At 57.6% G+C, this 16,272-nt stretch overlaps 1 protein-coding gene across 1 annotated transcript in view; it reads right to left on the bottom strand.

Annotated features, from left to right (window-relative positions):
• DLGAP2 (DLG associated protein 2) overlaps positions 1–16,272 on the bottom strand; it is a 692,077-nt gene that overhangs the window by 119,869 nt on the left and 555,936 nt on the right. The window contains exon 4 of the mRNA XM_081269687.1: positions 11,688–11,753. Within this exon, the coding sequence (XP_081125813.1) occupies positions 11,688–11,753 (66 nt within the window). The remainder of the gene's footprint in view (positions 1–11,687; positions 11,754–16,272) is intronic.

Genomic DNA, 16,272 nt, shown 5'->3' on the forward strand with positions numbered 1-16,272 from the left:
ATGTGGACAGCTGTTTGACGTGGACAGCTGTTTGACGTGGACTGCTGTTTGAGGTGGACAGCTGTTTGACGTGGACAGCTGTTTGATGTGCACTACTGTTTGACATGGATAGCTGTTTGACATGGACTGCTGTTGGATGTGGACAGCTGTTGGATGTGGACTGCTGTTGGATGTGGACTGCTATTTGACGTGGACATCTGTTTGACGTGGACAGCTGTTGGATGTGGACTGCTGTTGGATGTGGACTGCTGTTTGACGTGGACATCTGTTTGACGTGGACTGCTGTTTGACGTGGACTGCTGTTTGACGTGGACAGCTGTTGGATGTGGACAGCTGTTTGATGTGGACAGCTGTTTGACGTGGACTACTGTTTGAGGTGGACAGCTGTTGGATGTGGACAGCTGTTTGAGGTGGACAGCTGTTGGATGTGGACAGCTGTTTGACGTGGACAGCTGTTTGACGTGGACTGCTGTTTGAGGTGGACAGCTGTTGGATGTGGACAGCTGTTTGACGTGGACTGCTGTTTGAGGTGGACAGCTGTTGGATGTGGACAGCTGTTTGACATGGACAGCTGTTGGATGTGGACAGCTGTTTGACATGGACAGCTGTTGGATGTGGACAGCTGTTGGATGTGGACAGCTGTTGGATGTGGACAGCTGTTGGATGTGGACAGCTGTTTGACCTGGACTGCTGTTTGAGGTGGAAAGCTGTGAGTTGGCTCAGGCTCTTCTGCTGCCTTTCACAGCCAGGATTTTAGAGCAGTTCTGGGGCAGGAGAAGGGACGAGGACCCTCACTACCCGAGGGCAGTCTTAGCCCCCGAGGATGCTGGCCGTGTTTGGAGACATTTCTGGTTGTCACCACCTGTGTTGGGGAGGCTCTCTGTCCACTGTGTGGAGGCCGGTGCTGCTGGACACAGAGCCTCCAAGTGTGGAGAGCCGGTTCCCAAGCTGAGCTGAGGCTGGAGGCTGAGCCTGCCCAGGAAGCACCCTCCTCCTGCCCTTCCAGGTCCGACCTCAACTCAGACAGCTGCAGGAATGCCCAATCCCCATGTCATGAGGTTCCTGTCCCACTGGGAGCTCTCTGCTGTCCTGTCCAGCAGCTCTTCCCAGAGGCTGAGGGATTCTGCTGGAGTCACGCAGGAGTCTGTTGTTTGCAGAGCCCCAGGGGGAGCGGCGTCAGGCTGCGCTCCTGCAGGTCAAGCACAGCACACGCCCGCCCGCCAGTCTAAGGGCAAAAGGAGAGCTCAGGCGCCCTGCTCCTGGCCAGGTGCTATGCCACTGGGAGTGCCCCGATGGCAGCTAATCATTTCTCTCCTCCAAGGGCTGCTGAGTGGACCAGTTTCGGGCTCCTAAACAGGCCTGTGTTTTCTCAAGTTCACTCTTCACTGTCCGAGGGCAACATGGAAATCTCGTCCACACCCCCCACTGCGACCTCGGCCTGCACCGGGTTGATCTCTGGCTATGATTTTAGAGACTGTGGTCAGCACCTCTAATTGCTCGTCTCCCTGTGGACTACACAGCTACGCATCTCTTTTCCTTCTCACCCCCAAGCCCCGCCTCATGGGCCCACTAAGGCCAGGGGCTGCAGGCTGAGGGGGAGCCCTCCACACCTGAGCCCTGAATCGCCACGGGGAAGCCGTCCGTGAAGGTACCAAGAGTCACTGGGCACAACTAGTCTTGGAGGTTGTGGAAGGTGAAAAGAAATATTTAGGAGCAACAGTTACAGAATGCATTCCAGAAATTTACATGGAAAACCCTAATACCCTTATTTTCTCAAGTATTACATATGCATAACTTTAAAACTGATTTTAATTTGTTTGCACAGAAATAAATTTTCATAGCACTTGCATTGTATTAGGTTTATAAGTTACCTAGGGATGATTTAGGACAGACATAGGTAGTATGTAAATACTGTGCCCCTTTATATAAGGGACTTGAGCTTCCAAGGATTGGGGCATTGCAGGGACTCCTGGAGCCGGTCTGCCATGATGTGGAGAGGTCAGTGTAACTCAGAGTTGATTACAGCAGCTGCTACAGAGCGTCTGTACCCTTGTTCTGGTAGAACTAGCCAGCTTTCACTTACAAACGGTTCCGTGTTTCTAGCACCATGCTCAGGGACATGATTTGCATAGAAATAAGGTTTTGAAGTGGCATTGTTAAGTTCCCTTGATCCCCAGGCATGGAGCATCTGTCCCTGCTCATCAGTGCCTCGTCCTCTTCCACAGCATGGAATTGCGACATGTTTCACATCATGCCAGGGGCAAGGGCCCCGCTGGCAGTGCAGGGAGGGCACCGGGCAAAGAAGCGGTTTTGAGGAAGGGAGGGTGAGGGGAGGAGGAGGAAATGCAGAATGCACAGTGGAGGAGCAGGGAGTCCTGCCCTTTGGGCAAGAGGTCAGCAGAAATTTGTCTTGAGGTAAGTCTGGATGCCCAGAAGTCACTAAGTCAATGTAAGTATAAAGACCAGGGCCATTTGTCAAAGACCACTGAATATCTAAAGGGGAATTCTTGCTAAATAAAGTAGGAGCCCCCATTGCTGTGGGCCTCTTCCCACTTGAAGGCCTCCGAGGAGTCACAGGGTGCCCCTCCAGAGACACTTCTGCAGCGTGTGCCACCTGGAGGAGGTGCTGGGGCTGCAGGCGCTGTGCCAACACTCTCCTGTTTTAAATGACAGACCTCCTCTACGCGTCCATTTTCTTGGGGTTGGGCCTCACACCTAACGTGGTTTAATATGCTTTGATTATTCAACCTGACAATTTTCTCCCGTTTTACTTTGCAATTAACTTACCAATTTAAAATTTGGGTCAATATAAATGTTTTTATAAATGCAAATAAGCCACCAGTCCCTTAGAGCTGGAATTAACATTCTGGGGATGGGTTCCAGGACCCTGGGAATGCAGAAACCCGTGACGCTCAGTCCCTGAAAGAAAGCACACGGCTTTTTCACACAGCGGTACCATGCACTCCCGCACACTCCAGCCGTCTAGCTGGCCCAGACGCCTGGTACCACCCGCTGGTACCAGTGGTTCTGCTGCTGTTTGGGGGTGACGAGGAGAAGCATGGTACATGCTCAGCATAGACAGGGCTTTTCTTTAGGTGTTTTCTGAGGTTTGGCTGAATACCCAGATATCAGGGTCAACTGCAGGATGGTCTCCAGTGAGCCAATCTGACAGAGATCACTCACAGAGCAAAGCTGTCTCAGCACGTCTGAGGGTCTTCCCTGGAAGTGGCTTTTCTGGGTAGAGTTGGGTTTTCTACTCCATCGTGGTCTCTTTGAATGGTGTAGCATGAGTTTCTTTTATCACTGACTTTAGATTAATTTTATAGAAAGCTTCTGTATTTCCCTAAATTTCAGGGCCATTTTCCTAATGATAAAATTATGTTCCTGCCCTACATTTCATGAGCTTCAGAGAATGCATGTGCTCTTAAAACGAAGTGATAGCAATATGGCGGGGGCGAGAGTCCTGCTTTCTGAAAAGATGGCTTTGCTAACGCAGCTGCCCTGGAGAGAACCCTGGGGCCTGCAGTCGCTGCCCCTCTGGCCCTGGAGCCTGCAAGGACCGTTGAGAGAAGGGCTGGTGCTTGTCATGGGCCCCCAAACAAGTGCCACCTCTTGCTTTGTGGCCCCAGCTTGGACGATGCTGACAGCACCCTGCAATGTTTGGGGAATGGTGATCCTTTGCTCTCACAGCACCAAGACCATATCTTTAATTTGGCCTAGTAGAATTATAGCTCCATGAACATGAGACTTGGCTAACCCTCCCAACTTAGAGATGTGAAAAGTGGAAAATACCATTTGGAAAAAAAACAGAATCATGGTTTTTACTCCTGATTAGTTACAACATCAGAAATAGGACTCTGACTTCTCTCCCTCCTCCCCTCTTCCTCCATCCTTCCCCCTTTTCATTCTTTCTTTTAAATTAATTTCCCTGTTGTACTTTGCAGATCAGGTTTCCATCCCTGGTGCCCATCAGAACCACAGAGTGGTGGCCCAGCTTCCCCACGGTTGTGTTTGTGCTCAGAGGAAAGGAGACCAGGGTGTGAAGCAGATGCTGCAGGCTCACAGAGCAGTGCTCAGCCAGAGGAGTGCACAAGGGACCCTGGGCACACACAAGATGGAGCGTTATTCAGCCACAATAAATGAAATCCTGGCATTTGTGGCAAGACCAGTAAACCTGGAGGGCATCGTACAAATGAGATAACCCAGGCATGGAGAGGTCCCTCCCAGGAGAACAGTCCCTCCCAGGAGCTGACTTACATGTGAAACCTAAGAACATTGACCTCAGAAATTGAGAGCAGAGGGTGGGGACGGGGCCAGGGATGCAGTGGGCAGATGTGGGTCAAAGTGTGGGTCACAACCTCGGTTGGAAGGGGAAAGTTGAAGCCACCTCCTGTACAATGCACTGTACACTGGGAAGCTGCTGGGAGCTGAACTTAAACTCTCACCACAGAGTTGAAAACCCCGCGTGAGCTGAGGGGTTCACGGGCTTGCCTGGACCACCCTGCCACATGGACGGATATAAAAGCTTCTCCTTGTGCACTGCAAGTGTGCACGATTTTTACTTATCAACTGTGACTTACTAAAGCCAGAAAAACCACGAGTGAATGAAAAGCATTTCCCCACTAAAACAGGGGAGGAGTCAGGTAGGGAAGGTATAGAGGTGGCAAGGCCCCAGTGCCACCCACAGGTGCACAGCGTGGGTGTGGGTCTTGGTACTGCTGACGCTCCCATGTGAGGCCCGCTGAAGCAGGACAGGCTGGGTCTGACACTTAGTGAGCAGGCTCAAAGGCAGCTCCTGTCCGTGCTGGACTCGCACCCCCTCCTGTCCCTAGAGTGGGCCCCTGGCCTTCTCCGTAGCCAGCCCGGATCCCTGCCCTCATTCCTGCTTCACACGGGAAAACCAGGGTGGCTGGAAGCTCCTGAGGCCAGTGGTCACTGAAGCCTCAGTTCTCTTCCAGAGCTTCTGGAATTCGGCTGCTCCTTCTCATTCTTATAACCACCAGCCACAGCCTGCAGCCAGACTCTGGGGACAGAGGGCTGAATACCTTCTGTTATGGTTTGGATGTGAGTGTCCCCCCAAAGCTCACATGTGAGACAATGCAGAATGTTTGGAGGAGAAATGATGGGGTTATAGCCTTAACATAGTCATGAATTAATCCCTCATGGGGATTAGCTGAGTGGTAACCGGAGGCAGGTGGGGTGTGGCTGGAGAACGTGGCTCACTGGGGGTGAGGCTATGGGATGTATATTTGTATCTAGAAGTGGAGCCTCTCTCTGCTTCCTGACCCTCATGTGAGCTGCTTTCCTCTGCCACACTCTTCCACCATGATGTCCTGCCTCGCCCAGAGCCCCAAGGAAGGACCTGGCTGTCTCTGGACTGAGACCGCTGACACGGTGAGCCTCTGAATAAACCTTTCCCCTAACATTGTTCCGGTCAGATCTTTTAGTCATAGCAGCGAAAAAGCTGACTCAAACACCTTTGTTCCTCAACAGTGTGGATGTCCTCCAACAGTGAGCACAGGTGAGCCATCGGTGCAGAATTCCACTCTGAATACACACCCACAGAGGCACGCAGACGCGGAGAGGGTGGGCCAGGCGCACGGCAACTCTCCAAGAGGAGCTAATGTGTGGGAGCAACCTGAGCACCATGATGGACCTGGGGACAAGTGGAGCATGGCCCATCCACACACCAGAGTGTACTACAGCCTGAAAGGAAGGAGGTTCCAACACACGCTACCACCTGAGGTGACCTTGGGGTACTGTGCTGAGTGATACAAGCCCACCACCAAAGACGAGCTGTGACTCCACTCATATGAGGTTCCTGGAGTCCTCAAATGCACAGCACAGAAGGTGGGATGGGGTGCTAGGGGCCGGGGACGAAGTGGTGTTCAGGGAGACATCTCAGTTCATAAAGGAGTTCTGGGGGTTGCTGGGAATGACCACCACACAGCATGTGAGTGTCCTCAATGCCACTGAACAGCATGCATAAACAGGCAGAAAAGTAAATTTCATGTTTCATACCTGGCCACAGTAACAAGTGGCTTTGTTCCTTACCTCTGGCCTGCACAACAAGCAGTGTGACATTCTGACTCCTTCACCTGGCCTTATCCCTCACTGTACTTCATGTGACCACAGACAAACCGAAGGAATCATCCAGGCTCCAGGTACGAGCTCAGCAAACTCCCTCTCCTGGGAGATCTACCAACTCATTTGTACCTTGTATTCAAGACTTGGTCCTCCACACCCCTCCCACTGCCCTTCCGCCAGAGTGCAGCACGCGGCCTGAGAGGCCATTGCACCAAAAATGAACCTGCAGACCACCCTCTTCCCCAGGACGTGCTCACCAAGCCTCCAAGTTATGTGGACTGGAGAATTAGAATCTAGGTGCATCCTGCCCACTACTCTCCATGCTCTCTGCTCTCCACACCCCTCCTACCCTGCATGCCCCCTCCTGCTCTCCATGTTCTTTCCTACCCAGCATGTCCCCTCCTACCCTGCATGTCCCCTTCTACCCTGCATGTCCCCTCCTACCCTGCATGTCCCCTCCTGCACTGCATGCCCCCTCCTGCTCTCCATGTTCTCTCCTACCCAGCATGTCCCCTCCTACCCTGCATGTCCCCTCCTGCCCTGCATGTCCCCTCCTGCCTGCATGCCCCCTCCTGCCCTGCATGTCCCCTCCTGCTCTCCACCCTCCCCTCCTGCTCTCCACCCTCCCCTCCTGCTCTCCATGCTCCCCTCCTGATCTCCATGCTCCCCTCCTGCTCTCCATGTTCCCCTCCTGATCTCCATGCTCCCCTCCTGCTCTCCATGTTCCCCTCCTCCTCTCCATGCTCCCCTCCTGCTCTCCATACTCCCCTACTCCTCTCCATGCTCCCCTCCTCCTCTCCATGCTCCCCTCCTGCTCTCCATGCTCCCCTCCTGCTCTCCATGTTCTCTCCTACCCAGCATGTCCCCTCCTACCCTGCATGTCCCCTCCTGCCCTGCATGTCCCCTCCTGCCTGCATGCCCCCTCCTGCCCTGCATGTCCCCTCCTGCTCTCCACCCTCCCCTCCTGCTCTCCATGCTCCCCTCCTGATCTCCATGCTCCCCTCCTGCTCTCCATGTTCCCCTCCTCCTCTCCATGCTCCCCTCCTCCTCTTCATGCTCCCCTCCTGCTCTCCATGCTCCCCTCCTGCTCTCCATGCTCCCCTCCTGATCTCCATGCTCCCCTCCTGATCTCCATGCTCCCCTCCTGATCTCCATGCTCCCCTCCTCCTCTCCATGCTCCCCTCCTGCTCTCCATGCTCCCCTCCTCCTCTCCATGCTCCCCTCCTGCTCTCCATGCTCCCCTCCTCCTCTCCATGCTCCCCTCCTGCTCTCCATGCTCCCCTCCTCCTCTCCATGCTCCCCTCCTGCTCTCCATGTTCCCCTCCTCCTCTCCATGCTCCCCTCCTCCTCTTCATGCTCCCCTCCTGCTCTCCATGCTCCCCTCCTGCTCTCCATGCTCCCCTCCTGATCTCCATGCTCCCCTCCTGCTCTCCATGCTCCCCTCCTCCTCTCCATGCTCCCCTCCTGCTCTCCATGCTCCCCTCCTCCTCTTTATGCTCCCCTCCTCCTCTCCATGCTCGCCTCCTGCTCTCCATGCTCCCCTCCTGCTCTCCATGCTCCCCTCCTGCTCTCCATGCTCCCCTCCTGCTCTCCATGCTCCCCTCCTGCTCTCCATGCTCCCCTCCTCCTCTCCATGCTCCCCTCCTGCTCTGCATGTTCCCCTCCTCCTCTCCATGCTCCCCTCCTCTCCATGCTCCCCTCCTGCTCTCCATGCTCCCTTCCTGCTCTCCATGCTCCCCTCCTCCTCTCCATGCTCCCCTCCTGCTCTGCATGTTCCCCTCCTGCTCTCCATGTTCCCCTCCTCCTCTCCATGCTCCCCTCCTGCTCTCCATGCTCCCCTCCTGCTCTCCATGCTCCCCTCCTCTCCATGCTCCCCTCCTGCTCTCCATGCTCCCCTCCTGCTCTCCATGCTCCCCTCCTCCTCTCCATGCTCCCCTCCTGCTCTCCATGCTCCCCTCCTGCTCTCCATGCTCCCCTCCTCCTCTCCATGCTCCCCTCCTGCTCTGCATGCTCCCCTCCTGCTCTCCATGCTCCCCTCCTCCTCTCCATGCTCCCCTCCTGCTCTCCATGCTCCCCTCCTGCTCTCCATGCTCCCCTCCTGCTCTGCATGCTCCAGGGCTGCTCTGCATGCTCCCCTCCTCCTCTCCATGCTCCCCTCCTGCTCTCCATGCTCCCCTCCTCCTCTCCATGCTCCCCTCCTCCTCTCCATGCTCCCCTCCTCCTCTCCATGCTCCCCTCCTCCTCTCCATGCTCCCCTCCTGCTCTGCATGCTCTCCTCCTCCTCTGCATGCTCCCCTCCTGCTCTGCATGCTCCAGGGCTGCTCTGCATGCTCCCCTCCTGCTCTGCATGTCCCTCCTGCTCTCCATGCTCCCCTCCTGCTCTCCATGCTCCCCTCCTCCTCGCCATGCTCCCCTCCTCCTCTCCATGCTCCCCTCCTGCTCTGCATGTTCCCCTCCTGCTCTCCATGCTCCCCTCCTCCTCTCCATGCTCCCCTCCTGCTCTCCATGCTCCTCTCCTGCTCTCCATGCTCCCCTCCTGCTCTCCATGCTCCCCTCCTCCTCTCCATGCTCCCCTCCTGCTCTCCATGCTCCCCTCCTCCTCTCCATGCTCCCCTCCTGCTCTCCATGCTCCCCTCCTGCTCTGCATGCTCTCCTCCTCCTCTGCATGCTCCCCTCCTGCTCTGCATGCTCCAGGGCTGCTCTGCATGCTCCCCTCCTCCTCTCCATGCTCCCCTCCTGCTCTCCATGCTCCCCTCCTCCTCTCCATGCTCCCCTCCTCCTCTCCATGCTCCCCTCCTCCTCTCCATGCTCCCCTCCTCCTCTCCATGCTCCCCTCCTGCTCTGCATGTTCCCCTCCTGCTCTCCATGCTCCCCTCCTCCTCTCCATGCTCCCCTCCTGCTCTCCATGCTCCTCTCCTGCTCTCCATGCTCCCCTCCTGCTCTCCATGCTCCCCTCCTCCTCTCCATGCTCCCCTCCTGCTCTCCATGCTCCCCTCCTCCTCTCCATGCTCCCCTCCTGCTCTCCATGCTCCCCTCCTGCTCTGCATGCTCTCCTCCTCCTCTGCATGCTCCCCTCCTGCTCTGCATGCTCCAGGGCTGCTCTGCATGCTCCCCTCCTCCTCTCCATGCTCCCCTCCTGCTCTCCATGCTCCCCTCCTCCTCTCCATGCTCCCCTCCTCCTCTCCATGCTCCCCTCCTCCTCTCCATGCTCCCCTCCTCCTCTCCATGCTCCCCTCCTGCTCTGCATGCTCTCCTCCTCCTCTGCATGCTCCCCTCCTGCTCTGCATGCTCCAGGGCTGCTCTGCATGCTCCCCTCCTGCTCTGCATGCTCCAGGGCTGCTCTGCATGCTCCCCTCCTCCTCTCCATGCTCCCCTCCTCCTCTCCATGCTCCCCTCCTGCTCTCCATGCTCCCCTCCTCCTCTCCATGCTCCCCTCCTCCTCTCCATGCTCCCCTCCTGCTCTGCATGTTCCCCTCCTGCTCTCCATGCTCCCCTCCTCCTCTCCATGCTCCCCTCCTGCTCTCCATGCTCCCCTCCTCCTCTCTATGCTCCCCTCCTGCTCTCCATGCTCCCCTCCTCCTCTCCATGCTCCCCTCCTCCTCTCCATGCTCCCCTCCTCCTCTCCATGCTCCCCTCCTGCTCTCCATGCTCCCCTCCTGCTCTCCATGCTCCCCTCCTGCTCTTCATGCTCTCCTCCTCCTCTGCATGCTCCCCTCCTGCTCTGCATGCTCCAGAGCTGCTCTGCATGCTCCCCTCCTGCTCTGCATGTCCCTCCTGCTCTCCATGCTCCCCTCCTCCTCTCCATGCTCCCCTCCTGCTCTCCATGCTCCCCTCCTGCTCTCCATGCTCCCCTCCTCCTCTCCATGCTCCCCTCCTCCTCTCCATGCTCCCCTCCTGCTCTCCATGCTCCCCTCCTGCTCTCCATGCTCCCCTCCTGCTCTGCATGCTCTCCTCCTCCTCTGCATGCTCCCCTCCTGCTCTGCATGCTCCAGGGCTGCTCTGCATGCTCCCCTCTTGCTCTGCATGTCCCTCCTGCTCTCCATGCTCCCCTCCTCCTCTCCATGCTCCCCTCCTCCTCTCCATGCTCCCCTCCTGCTCTCCATGCTCCCCTCCTGCTCTCCATGCTCCCCTCCTCCTCTGCATGCTCCCCTCCTGCTCTGCATGCTCCAGGGCTGCTCTGCAGCTCCCTCATCGAAACAGACACAGAGATGAGCAGCATTACAGCCACTCTTGTGCATAACTCTTTCCATCACCAAACACAATGACATAAGTGTACCCACACCTCAGTTAACAAAAGTCAAAGTGTTTCCATGCTCTCTTGAGAGCCTGAGGCCTGCCTAGAGCCACAGTCACTGTGGAGAGTTATGCTGAGGGACATAAAGAGGTACATGACCACTCAAATAAAATGGCTGTCACTCTCTAACAGGAGGCCAAAGTACTTCTAGTTTTCCCAAGAGAAGAAAGCACATGTCTACTATAGCTCCCTCCATAGCAGCTGGCAAGTGGTGCAGCCCAAGTGTCCTGCAGGGGTGAGAGGTGGACAGCAGAGTCCTTCAGTTCAATGGATGTAACTCAGCTCAGAAAGAAGGGAGACTCTGACACATTCATATTTCCAGGGAGAAAGGCCTGCTTGGGGTGTCAGGCCAGATATTTCATACCTGGTTCTCTGTGGGAAGATGCTGCTGTGTTTTCCAACACCACCTGTTCTCGTATTTTAAATTGAGAAGAAAACGTTTTGGGGCTGTGGTTTTCTTTACAAAGCACCCTGGCTTTACAGAAAGAGAGCCTTCAGTTCTCACTACAACTCGGCACCACTCAAACCAGCAGCAGATCCAGTGACTGAGGGTCTGAAATAAACCAGGAAGAGCTCAGATTCCAAGTTGAACTGAGCACCCCTGACCTGGCCCTTGGGCAGCAACAGCCTTGGCTATCAGGGGCCAGGAAAGGACACAGAGGACCTGCAGGCTTCTGAGCAGCTGCACTATGGAGGTCAAGAACCCAGAGCCACCACAGGTTTCCTTTCTGGATTTATCCACACTCCACGCCTCTAGCATAAGCATCTGCCCCTTTTCACCTGTGCACAGCTCCACGTCGGGAGACTGATGGCCACCTGGCACCAGCCCCTGTGTCGGGGCCCCAGAAGGTAATTCCATGAGCAGCCCTGGTGAAGCATTCGGAGCCTCCTCTGGAGGCAGCCTGCAGACCAGAGTGTGGGTGGAGGAGAGGAGAGGACTCTGCCCCACAATAACAGAGCTGGGCGGAACAGTGCAGTGCTAGGGCCCTCTGACACAAAGTGCCCATCACAGGAGGGGAGGAGAGCTGCTCCTCCTGGAGGGCCACACTTCTCCTCCCACGGCAGCCTCCCTCTGCCTCCAGGGTCTGGGATGACCTTCTCTCTCCAAGAACTCCTGCAAGATGTTCGAACAACTATTTTTAAAATAAAAAAAAAACCTTGGCACCATTAATTTAGCTCCTACTAGGACCATCTCTAAGGCAAACTTGCATAACACTTTCAGGGGCAAGGTCCCACTGACGGGCGTGCTGCAGCGCGCAGGCATTGTATGGTCCCAGTGTGAACAGCGCCGGCGTCTGTACTCTACCTAGGTCTTCCTCCGCTGGCCCTGGGAAGCTGAGGCCCGGCTGGACCAGGTCTCCTCCTTCTTCCTCTGCAAAGAGAGAAACAAAGTCACGCTTTACTAGGGCTCTGATGTGGCTTCATTGTGCACGCACAGCTGCAAAGCTCTTCACCACCCACGTGGCTCACCCACCTGAGACACTCGTTTTCCTCAAGTGCCACTGTTCAGAGCCCAGCATCTTGTGCCAATAACCTTGGGATCAACCACCACTTTTTGTAGAAACCTGGTGCTAAAGGACATGGCCCTCCCCCACAGGCAGGAGCTCAGGCTGCTGGTGAGATGGGCCTCGGCTTCCCTGTGGCTGAGCTCTGGGCTCAGGGGCCTCATCAGCATCGGGAGGCTGCAGTGACTTGGCCCTCTCCCACCCTCCTGGCTCCTTCCAGCCAGGTGGGTCTGGTGGGAAGTACCCCACCGTCCACAAAGCTCTGTCTGCCTCCTGGTCCTCCATGGGCAGAGCCGAAATCACTGCTGCATGGCCTCACACTGGGTCACCCTGGTCAATTTTGCCGAAAGCAGCACCTTCACTTTCCACTGGGAGCCCCCCGGGTCATGGGCTTTCATTGTCCACAGTGCTGCCGTCCTGTGCCTGGGACAGCCTGTGCCACATGGCACTGCCCCTGCACAGCTGGGCTGCAGAGGTGCAGGGAGCTGAGTGGCATTTTATCCAGCTAGCCCCTGGGAAGCCGGGCTCAGGGTCAGCTGTGGCCTTGCCCTGGGCTCTGCCTGGATGACCAGGCACTGTCCTCCCAGGGCCGTGGGCCATCTGGACGGTGTGACGCCTGGGCTTCCTGCCATGGCAACAGTCAGGCACCCAGTGCTCGCCAGGAGGGGGGTTCTAGGAAGGGTTCCTTCCAGCAACACTTCACAGTGACACTATAAATGCACATGGGGTGTGTCAAGATGATGGCCTCTGCATGCTCACAAGTACCTGTGCACACACACGGGCGCCCAGGTGTGGCCATCGTGTGGGCACAGACCCGTACCTGCAGCTGTGTGTTTGGACTCTGGCTCACACAGCTCTGTGGGCCTCCAGCTCTCACTGGTGGGCTCTGAGGTGCCCCACACCTGTGGGCCTTAGGGTCAGAGTGTTGGCCACACACAGGTCTGTGCAGGACCGTGGCAGTACACCGTGGCAAAGCCAGGTCAGTCTGCTGTCACCCTCTGAACCAGCCTGTCAGAATCTGCTGTCAGGAGGAGGGTACGTGGTGGACTGGCTGCAGAGGCACTGAGGAAGGTGCCCAGGCTCCCACGGGGACATGGTGGGCTCCTGACGTCCCAGTCACTGACTTAAAGAGCTCATGTCTGAGTTGGTCACGGATCTCAGGACAGCCTGTTCTGGGTGTCTAGCCCACAGCTTGCCCACTCCAGCATGGTCACAGCACTTGCTCAGTCTGCGTGTCCTGCTGATGAGCTGGCCACTGCAAAGCCCTCAGCCCAGTGACCACACCAAGCATATGAACCCAGGAGTGGCCTGTCTTCATTTGTTTCAAAACGCAGCAGGCATGTGTACTTAAGTAGCTCATGGAACAGAGTCACAGTGTCACCTTTAGAAACAGGTGCAGGCTGACGGGTTAGGATAGGATTCAGGGGTGACCCAAGAAAGAAGTCCCCAGCCTCAGTCTCTGTCACTCCCTGGAACACACTTAGACAAACAAGTGTGGGCTTGGACACACGGGGTTTGAACCATGAGAAGACGTCCCATTGTTCAATCATGAGTGCGCTGCGACAGGCAGAAGCTGGCAGACGGTGGCACAGCCAAGACATGGGGCCCAGGCACACAGAGCTCGGGGTGCAGGAGGAGCACACCAACACCCGAGAACAGCACCCGGGCTGACGGGGGGAGGGTAGGGAAGTCACCCCTAAATCTTTCTGGAAGAAAGCTGGCTGCACGGTTCACCTGGCTGCTCCTCAGATTGGGGAACACAGGCCGAGGAGCGGCTTCACTCCCACCAGACCTTCCAACTGCGGAAGCTGTACCAGGCTCAGGTCTGGGCATCGATGGCACCAGCCTTTGGTGCTGCTCTGGAGCTGGTAGAGCCTAGCTCAGGGTGCACGTCGGCACCTTCCTGTCCAACAAGTCCTGTACTCCAGCCTGACTCTGTATGTGCACCATCCACCTACCCTGCCCAGAACCGAGCCAGGCAGGCCCTGCTCAGCGGGCCCCTGCTATCCACGAGTCCGGGTGCTCCTCGCACCTCGGCTTCCACTGCCGGGGGCTCACCATGCGCCTGAGGAATGCGCTGAGCAGGCGACACCAAAGCACCTGAGGCTCTCAAACTCCACGTCCACTGCGCTGACGCTGGGGATCCCAATCGGCCCTTCTCAGGCCAGAAGACACCAGGGCACACGCACATAGGGCACATCTCTCTTCTGCCTGCCTGCTGTCACGGGGACCACTGGCCGCTCTCATGTCACAAAAGACAAGTGCCATCCACCATGACACTGCTGTGTACAGGGACGACAGCCCCCTGTGCCGAGCTCCTCAGGCCTGCTCCTCACCCTCCTCCTCACCCCTCTCCTCACCCTGCTCCTCACCCTCCTCCTCACCCCTCTCCTCACCCTGCTCCTCACCCCTGCTCCTCACCCCTGTTCCTCACCCTCCTCCTCACCCTGCTCCTCACCCTGCTCCTCACCCTCCTCCTCACCCCTGTTCCTCACCCTCCTCCTCACCCTCCTCCTCACCCTCCTCCTCACCCCTCTCCTCACCCTGCTCCTCACCCTGCTCCTCACCCCTCTCCTCACCCTCCTCCTCACCCTCCTCCTCACCCCTGTTCCTCACCCTCCTCCTCACCCCTCCTCCTCACCCCTGCTCCTCACCCTGCTCCTCACCCTCCTCCTCACCCCTGTTCCTCACCCTCCTCCTCACCCTGCTCCTCACCCCTCTCCTCACCCTGCTCCTCACCCTCCTCCTCACCCCTCTCCTCACCCTCCTCCTCACCCTCCTCCTCACCCCTGTTCCTCACCCTCCTCCTCACCCCTGCTCCTCACCCTGCTCCTCACCCTCCTCCTCACCCCTGTTCCTCACCCTCCTCCTCACCCTCCTCCTCACCCTCCTCCTCACCCCTCTCCTCACCCTGCTCCTCACCCCTCTCCTCACCCTGCTCCTCACCCTCCTCCTCACCCCTCTCCTCACCCTCCTCCTCACCCTCCTCCTCACCCCTGTTCCTCACCCTCCTCCTCACCCCTCCTCCTCACCCCTGCTCCTCACCCTGCTCCTCACCCTCCTCCTCACCCCTGTTCCTCACCCTCCTCCTCACCCTCCTCCTCACCCTCCTCCTCACCCCTCTCCTCACCCTCCTCCTCACCCTGCTCCTCACCCCTCTCCTCACCCTGCTCCTCACCCTCCTCCTCACCCCTCTCCTCACCCTCCTCCTCACCCTCCTCCTCACCCCTGTTCCTCACCCTCCTCCTCACCCCTCCTCCTCACCCCTGCTCCTCACCCTGCTCCTCACCCTCCTCCTCACCCCTGTTCCTCACCCTCCTCCTCACCCTGCTCCTCACCCTCCTCCTCACCCTGCTCCTCACCCCTGCTCCTCACCCTCCTCCTCACCCTGCTCCTCACCCCTGCTCCTCACCCTCCTCCTCACCCTGCTCCTCACCCCTGCTCCTCACCCTCCTCCTCACCCTCCTCCTCACCCTGCTCCTCACCCTCCTCCTCACCCTCCTCCTCACCCCTGTTCCTCACCCTCCTCCTCACCCTGCTCCTCACCCTCCTCCTCACCCCTGTTCCTCACCCTCCTCCTCACCCTCCTCCTCACCCCTCCTCCTCACCCTCCTCCTCACTCTCCTCCTCACCCTCCTCCTCACCCTCCTCCTCACCCTGCTCCTCACCCTCCTCCTCACCCCTGCTCCTTACCCTCCTCCTCACCCTCCTCCTCACCCCTGCTCCTCACCCTCCTCCTCACCCTCCTCCTCACCCCTGTTCCTCACCCTCCTCCTCACCCTCCTCCTCACCCTCCTCCTCACCCTCCTCCTCACCCCTGCTCCTCACCCCTGCTCTCGATGTCCTCCCAGGCTGTGGCTGTGAGCCTCAGCCCAGCTCCTCTTCCCAACGTCCCCCTGAGCGGCTCTGCTGGGAGGTGCTGGCGATGGCGACTGTGCGACATGAATCAGCTGCAGCATCAGGGGCCTCCATGCAGCCTCCTGCCCAGACCCCATCACACTTGCTTAACAAAAATAGAAAAACCTCAGACTGAACAGTCCTGGAAATGGTCCCTTACTCTTCCGCGCCTCTAATGAGCTCCAGCTTCAGTACAGAAGCAGTCTTTTACCGCCACGGCTCCTGCCGGGAGTCCTCTTCCTGACTCGCTCTCACGTGCTTTCTGGCTGAATCCACTCTATGACTTCTTTTTCTTATATACAGAATTTAATGCTGTGCTCCCTGGGAACCTGCTATGCACTTGTGGGTGGGCCGGAAGGAGGCCTCCCCCAGAGTCAGCACCCCCCCTCCAGGTGCACAGTGCCCTCACTGACATGGTGCCTGGGTGACTTGCGAGGAGGGTGTTCAGTGTGGGACCTGCCCCCCCAGGCAAGCCATTGCACCTGACCA

This window comes from Spermophilus citellus (assembly GCF_964194105.1).
Source record: "Spermophilus citellus genome assembly, chromosome: 16".
NCBI classification, from domain to species: Eukaryota; Metazoa; Chordata; class Mammalia; order Rodentia; family Sciuridae; genus Spermophilus; species Spermophilus citellus.